The sequence below is a fragment of the Leptonychotes weddellii genome, chromosome 5, assembly GCF_054177405.1.
Source record: "Leptonychotes weddellii isolate Sample4059 chromosome 5, ASM5417740v2, whole genome shotgun sequence".
NCBI lineage: Eukaryota > Metazoa > Chordata > Mammalia > Carnivora > Phocidae > Leptonychotes > Leptonychotes weddellii.
In genome coordinates this window covers 8,871,889-8,879,828 of record NC_138373.1, presented here as the reverse complement: position 1 = coordinate 8,879,828, position 7,940 = coordinate 8,871,889, and the positions used below count along the sequence as shown (strand labels likewise).

At 39.7% G+C, this 7,940-nt stretch overlaps 1 protein-coding gene and 1 long non-coding RNA gene across 2 annotated transcripts in view; both read left to right on the top strand.

The window, feature by feature from the left end:
- The window catches only part of BCL7B (BAF chromatin remodeling complex subunit BCL7B), a 20,899-nt gene that overhangs the window by 2,982 nt on the left and 9,977 nt on the right, over positions 1-7,940 (top strand). The window contains exon 2 of the mRNA XM_006743873.3: positions 972-1,047. Coding sequence (XP_006743936.1) covers positions 972-1,047 — 76 coding nt within the window. The remainder of the gene's footprint in view (positions 1-971; positions 1,048-7,940) is intronic.
- On the top strand, positions 1,911-7,932 carry LOC145721510 (uncharacterized). The gene is made up of 3 exons (XR_014145239.1): positions 1,911-6,105; positions 6,312-7,485; positions 7,694-7,932. It is a non-coding gene; the product is annotated as an uncharacterized LOC145721510 (long non-coding RNA).

Sequence of the window (7,940 nt, the reverse complement as noted above, 5' to 3'; positions counted from 1 at the left end):
AATTGGAGGGAGAGATGAACCATGAGAGACTATGGACTCTGAGAAACAAACAGGGTTTTAGAGGGGAGGGGGAGGGGGGATTGGTTAGCCCTGTGATGGGTATTAAGGAGGGCACGTACTGCATGGAGCACTGGGTATTATATGAAAACAATGGATCGTGGATCACCACATCAAAAACCAATGATGTATTGTATGGTGACTAACATAACATAATAAAATTTAAAAAAAAAAAGCATCTTATCCTGCACCTGTGATTATTTCTAAATGGAATCATGTTTCAACATAGAGTTACACAGGAGTCCTAAGAATTCTCCTTCTATGCCATAGCCCAGTTTTACCGTCTTTCAGCCTACTTTTCAACTTCCTTATCACCTTCATGTATCACAATGATGTCCTTACTTAGTTTTTTATTCCTATGTGCTCCTATGTGGGACCGTATCTTACACATTCTTTATCTCCTGTAGGGCCTTGTATAACAGGGCTTTATAAATATCAGTGGAATTGAATAAATTTTTGAAAAATAAAGAAGTAATGCCAGGTAGATACCTGAGTGTGAAAATGTGCTAGTACTCAATATGGGTGTAGTCTGGGAGGTAAAAAGAGCTTTGGTACACTGGGAAAAGGCAAGTTTCAGAGCCAAAGGAATTTGATAGAGAAGTCTTTCTGGAAGGGATGATTTTGCAAGGTAAGGTATAGGTATAATTGGATGGGAAGTAAGTTTAGAAGGCATTTAAGATTGAAGGAGCTTGGGGCACGTGGCTGGCTCAGTTGGAAGAGCATGTGACTCTTGATGTCTGGGTTGTGTGTTTGAGCCCCATGTTGGGTGTAGAGATGACTGAAATTAAATAAACTTAAATTAAAAAATTTTTTAAGAGATTGAAGGAATGATCGATCTGCTGAGAAGTAGAAAATCACATTATGAACAAAAAATGTTTCATTATTTTCGGTTTTAAGAAATGTCTTTCTTTCAGGGAGAAAAAGTGGGTGACCGTGGGTGACACGTCCCTTAGGATATTTAAATGGGTTCCTGTGACAGATAGCAAGGAGGTAAGTGTGGAAGAAAATCAAAACAACAAAAAGGTACTGTTTACTTCCTTTTGTTCTTTCCTTGATTGTCTTTTAATTATAAAGGAATTTATTTCCCAAAATTGAGTTGAAAGTACTTAAAGGCACCCTGTGTGGTTGATCCATGCAAAGCCTCTCTTACTTTATTATTTCTCCCCTTTATTCCCTTTTCTTAACCCATTCCTTTTTTCTAAGGCTTGGTGAACCACAGCCTAGGGCTGCTCCTTGTGATTGTCAATATGGTTTTATTGGAACACAGCTATGCCCGTTGGTTTCCTTATTGTCTGTGTCTACTTCTGAGTTATAATGGCAGAGTTGAGTAGTTGCCATAAGACCTACACGCCTGCAAAGCCTAAAATATTTCTTAGCTGGCCCTGTAAGAAGAAGCTTGCTAACTCCTGCTCTTATCTGATTAGCTAGCCACTATAGTGTATTCTATGTGTTTTATATGTATATATACTTTCCTGATTCCTCTTCCATGCGTTTATGTGGATAGCTGTGTATTCTTGAAAAATACATAACATTGGAGCACAGGGCGGGGTTCAGTCAGTTGAGCGTCCAACTCTTGGTTTCGGCTTGGGTCGTGGTCTCAGGGTTGTGAGATCGAGCCCTACATCGGGCTCTGCACTCTCTGTACAGTCTGCTTCAGATTCTTCCTCCCTTTCCCTCTGCCCCTCGAGCTCGTGCTTGCACGCTCTCGCTCGCTCTCTCTAAAATAAATAAAGAAATCTTTAAAAAAGAGAAGGAAAGAAAAATACGTGGCATTGTATCATGTTTGTATTTTATTTTATTTATTTTTATTTATTTATTTTTTAAAGATTTTATTTATTTATTTGACAGAGAGAGTCACAGCGAGAGAGGGAACACAAGCAGGGGGAGAGGCAGAGGGAGAAGCAGGCTTCCCGCGGAGCAGGGAGCCCGATGCGGGGCTCGATCCCAGGACCCTGGGATCATGACCTGAGCCGAAGGCAGACGCTTAACGACTGAGCCACCCAGGCGCCCCTATATTTTAAAATTTATAGAGCATTGTGCTAAAAACTTCTGTTTCTTTTCTTTTGTTCAACTTTGTTTTTGAGAACTGTCCACACTTCTGTAATTGTAAGTAGAGTTACTACCTTTGAATCTTGCATTTCATTCTCTTATATGCAGTGGCCACATTTATCTACACCTTCCCTGAGCGATAAACACCCAGATTGTCTCCAACTTTTTTTCCCTAATTGTTTTCAAAAAGCTCAAATATAAAACACATACAGAAAAGTATAAAAAACATAAATGTATGGTATAATGAAGAAACATAAAACTAGCACCCTTGTAAAAACCACCCAGGTCAAAAAACAGAGCATTGCCAACTTCCTGAGACCTCTGTTTGACTTTTCCCAGCTTCCCCTCCCTCGCCAGAGGAAATCTCTCTCCTACTTTTGCTTCTCTTATCACTTCTCTACTCATTTATAAACACTTTTAACTTTATATAAACAGCATCATCTATCTATTTTTGTGTGTCTTCCTTTTTTTGCTCAGTATTATGTTTGTAAAATTCATCCATGTTTTCTTTGGAGCCATTTGTCCCTTTTCATTGCTGTATGGAATTTTATTATAGGCCTGTACCATGATTTACCTCTCTAATTCTCCTGTAGATGGATATTTGGATTATTCCCAGTTTAGGGTAGTAGGAACAATGTTCCTGTGAACGTTCTTATTCAGTATATGGGTCAGCAAATGCGTGGGTTTTCCTAGGATATATTCTTAGGAGTGGAATTGCTGGGTCTTAAGAGTATGCGTATGTTGACCTATAGTAGCTAATGCTAAACTGTTTCTCAAAGTGATTGTACCAATCTGTATTCCCACCAGAAATAGGAGAGTTCTCATAGCTTCGAATCCTCATCAACATTGGTATTGTTACTTATATGTAAAAATATCTTGTGATTTTAATTTGCTGACTAAGTATGTAGTTACCAACAAGTTTGAGCACCTTTTCAATGTTTAGGATTGAACCTTTGGGATTTCCTGTTTCAGGAAATGCCTCTTTAATCCATTTGATTATTTTTTCCTTATGACTTAGTAGGAATTCTCTGTGTTCTAAATACAAACCCTTTATTGATTATATACTATCCCAATCTTTTTCCATTCCACGGCTTGCCTTTGCACTTTCTGTAAGCTGCCTTGAGTCACAGTTGTTAATTTTATTATTATTATTTTTTTAAAGATTGTATTTATTCATTCGAGACACAGAGATACAGAGAGAGAGAGCATGAGCAGGGGGAGAGGCAGAGGGAGAAGCAGGCTCCCCGCTGAGCCAGGAGCAGGACGTGGGGCTCGATCCCAGGACTCTGGGATCACAACCAGAGCCAAAGGCAGATGCTCAACCATCTGAGCCACCCAGGTGCCCCACAGTTGTTAATTTTAATGTAGACAAAATAATCTTTTCCTTTATAGTTAGTACTTCTAAATATCTTAAAATCTTTTCCTTCTTCAAGGCCACAAAGATAATCTTCCATGTAGTCTTCTACAAGTTCATTATTCAGTCCCCATTTGTAACATACCTGGCATTGATTTTTGTGTATTTTGAAGTAGGGGCCCGATTTCATTTTTTTCCACCTGGATGTGCATTTGTCCCGGCGCCATTTATTGAAAAGACTGTTTTTTTTCCTCCCGCTCTGTAGAGCCACCTTTGTCATATTTCAAGTGTCTGAATATGGGTCTGTTTCTGTGTGTTGCCTCCAGGTTTTTTGGGAGCACAGATGACTGCAGTGGACATCCCTTACACCATTGTTCTGGATGACTTGTGGGGCAAATACCCAGGAGTGGGATTGCTATTAAGGGTGTACATACCAATTGTTTTTTGTTTTGTTTTGTTTTAATTTTTATTTATTTATTTATTTTTAAAAGATTTTATTTATTTATTTGACAGAGACACAGCGAGAGAGGGAACACAAGCAGGGGGAGTGGGAGAGGGAGAAGCAGGCTTCCCGCTGAGTAGGGAGCCCAATGTGGGGCTCTATCCCAGGACCCTGGGCCCATGACCCGAGCCGAAGGCAGACGCTTAACGACTGAGCCATCCAGGCGCCCCACCAATTGTTTTTAATAACTGCTGCCTGAGAGACGCCTGGGTGGCTCAGTCATTAAGCGTCTGCCTTCCGTGTGGGTCATGATCCTGGAGTCCTGGGATCGAGCCCCATGTCGGGCTCCCTGCTCAGTGGGGAGCCTGCTTCTCCCTCTCCCTCTGCTGCTCCCCTACTTGTGCGCTCGCTCTGTCAAATAAATAAATAAAATCTTAAAAAAAAAAAAAAGCAACTGCTGCCCACTCTCTCCCCAGAAGGGCTGCACCAGTGTAGTTAGTACTTCCCTGGGAGTGCCAGGGGCTTCCCATTTCTACAACTTCACCAGCATTTGATACTATCAGTCCTGCCAGGCTGCTAGATCTCTTTGTTTATTTTACATTTCCCTGATTACTTATGAGGTGGATGATTTCATCTCTTCAGGTTTCCATTCAGATTTCCTTTTTGAATTCATTTGAATATCCTCTTCTCTGATTTCTTTTGCGTATTTTTGTTTTGGGTTTCCTGTCTTTACCTTTCTGATTTGCATGGATTCGTTGATATCCTAGACACAGAAAACTCCGGTCAGATTTGTACCTTGCAGATATCTCTGTCTGACATGTTGCCTGTCTGATAACTTTGTCAGTAACAGGCCTTTAATTTTTTTGTGTCGAATTAATCAACTTTTTCTTAAGGTTTTTGCTTTTTGAGTCTTGTTTCAGAATTATTCTCCACTGCATGGTCATAAAGAATGTCTCCATCTCCTGCTACGTTTTGTGTATATTTTTTAATGATGGAGATATGAATCTAATTTTAATTTTCCATCATACAGAGAGCTATTTGCCCTAATACTGTTACTAAATAAACTATCCTTTCTCTCTTGATTTGTGATGTCATCTCTGTTGTGTGCCATATTCATATCTAGATGTTTTTGAGTTCTCCATTCTGTTTTGTTGTTGTTTATTTCTTCCTGGAAAGTGTATTAACTCCTGGGCTAGTGTGACTTTTATTTATAATATTATATTAAATTATACTTAATTATATTAATTTATATATAATTTATCTAAATTATAAATTTAGTATTTATTAAGTAGGACGAATTTTCTGCCTTGCTGTAGGTTTTTGGGAAGATAGCCTTTATAAAATAAAAATTCTCTTCTCTTTTTAGTTTTGTAAGATTCGTTAAAAATTATGAATAGATGGGTGCCTGGGTGGCTCAGTTGTTAAGTGTTTGCCTTTGGCTCAGGTCATGATCCCAGGGTCCTGGGATTGAGCCCTGCGTGGAGCCCCGCATCGGGCTCCCTGCTCCACGGGAAGCCTGCTTTTCCCTCTCCCACTCCCCCTGCTTGTGTTCCTTTTCTCGCTGTGTCTCTCTCTGTCAAATAAATAAATAAAATCTTAAAAAAATTATGAATAGATGTTGGGCTTTATCCAGCATGCAATTTTCCTCCTCTAATCTGTAATGTATTAGTATGGTGAGTTATATTAATAAAGCATCTGATGTTGAAACTTTTACGTTCTTATATGCCTAAGAGAAATTCTACTTGGATATGCTTTCTTTTCCCCCCATAGAATGTGGTGTTTAATTCACAGATATTTCATTTAAGATACTTGCATCTGATTCATAAGTGAAATTGGTCTACAGTTTTCTTTTATTATGCTGTCTTTACCTTGTTATGGTATTAAGATTACATTCGCCTCCTAAAACAAATTAGGCAATTTCCCCTCTTTTGATTTCTAGAACAATTGGTATAAAATGAGAAAGTTTGGTAGAAGTCACCTTTAGTACTTTCTGGGCCTTTGGTGGAGGGATGTTAACTATCATCATGGTAGCTTTAATGGTGATTGATGCATTTAGGTTTTCTCTTTTTTTTGGTACTTATTTTGCATTTTATATATTTCCTAGAAATTTATCCAATGCAAATAGGCCATTGGTTCTTTAATAGGGTTCAGTGCTAGGTCCTCCCCTTTCTTCTTCATTTCCCCAGTTGTGTTTAGAAATGAGGCAGGGCATGGGTGGCTCAGTTGGTTAAGCGACTGCCTTCGGCTCAGGTCATGATCCTGGAGTCCCAGGATCGAGTCCCACATCGGGCTCCCTGCTCGGCAGGGAGTCTGCTTCTCCCTCTGACCCTCCCCCCTCTCATGTGCTCTCTCTCATTCTCTCTCAAATAGATAAATAAAATCTTTAAAAAAAAAAAAAAAAGAAATGAGGCAGGGCACTTTTCGGTTGGCCAGTAATGCTAACTCTGGCAGTGCATGACTCAGTCTTGTATAATGAGGAATTAATTGGCCTGTTCAGATGCCAGCAATACCCTGAACACTGATCAGAGTTTTCACATGTGTTGGTATGTAGTTATTTGTGCTTTTCTTACGTACTTTAAAGTCTTTGTTATATTGGTAATTATTTTACCTCTTTCACATGTCATTTGTGTTTTTTCCATAATATGATCTGGTTTACTGTCTCTCGTAAAGTCTATTTAAAAAATGTTTTGGGCGCCTGGGTGGCTCAGTCGGTTAAGTGTCTGCCTTGGGCTCAGGTCATGATCCCAGGGTGCTGGGATCGAGTCCCACATTGGGCTCCCTGCTTCTCCCTCTCCCTCTGCCTGCTTCTCCCTCTGCTTGTGTGTGTGCATGCCATCTCTCTCTCTCTCTCTCTGTGTCAGATACATAAATAAAATCTTTAAAATAAAAATAAAAAATGTAATTTTTGTTGATCTTTTTTTTGTTTGCTTTGTTCTCTATTTCATTAGTTTTTGCCATTGTATCCTGTTTTGTTTTATTGGGTTTACTTTGTTGTTCTTTTTCTAGCTCCTTGTTTTGAACTTAGCTCTTTTTTTCTAAGTTTTTTGTTTTTGTTTGTTTTTTTTACTTTCCTTCCTTCCTTCCTTTCTAAGATTTTACTTATTTGACAGAGAGAAAGAACACAAGCAGGGGGAGTGGTAGGCAGAGGAAGAGGGAGAAGCAGGCTCCTCGCTGAGCAAGGAGCCCAATGTGGGACTCGATCCCAGGATCCTGGGATCGTGACCTGAGCTGAAGGCAGAAACTTAACCCACTGAGCCACCCAGGCGCCCCTTTTTATACTTTTTTAATGTTTTATTTATTTAAGTAATCTCTGTGCCCAACGTGGGCCTTGAACTCCCAACCCCAAGGTCAAGACTCACTCGCTCCTCCGACTGAGCCAGGTGGGCACCCCTTCTTTTTTAAAAAATATATTTCGCTTTTGGGGTGCCCAGCTGGCTCACTCCTTAGAGCATGCGACTCTTGATCTCAGGGTCGTGAGTTGAGGCCCACATTGGGCATAGAGATTAGTTAAAAATAAAATACATTTCACTTTAGTCTTCTTCCAAATTTTGACATATATGAATGTCAAAATGTCATTGATAGTGTAATTAAGTTTTAAGTTTTTTTTTTTTTTTTTAAAGATTTTATTTATTTATTTGAGAGAGAATGAGAGCGAGCACATGAGAGGGGGGAGGGTCAGAGGGAGAAGCAGACTCCCTGCCGAGCAGGGAGCCCGATGCGGGACTCGATCCAGGGACTCCAGGATCATGACCTGAGCCGAAGACAGTCGCTTAACCAACTGAGCCACCCAGGCGCCCAAGTTTTAAGTTTTTCATAAGTTCCTCTTTGGTTTCCTCTTTAATCCAAAGTTTATTTAATAGAATGTTTCTTTTTTTTTTTTTTAAGTATATGTGCTGCCGAAGCAAGCACTAATAGAATGAGTATTAATTTCTAGATATGTGAGATTGTTCTTTAACTATCTTTTTAAAATTGGTGTACTGGGGAACCTGGGTGGCTCAGTCATTAAGCGTCTGCCTTCGGCTCAGGTCATGATCCCAG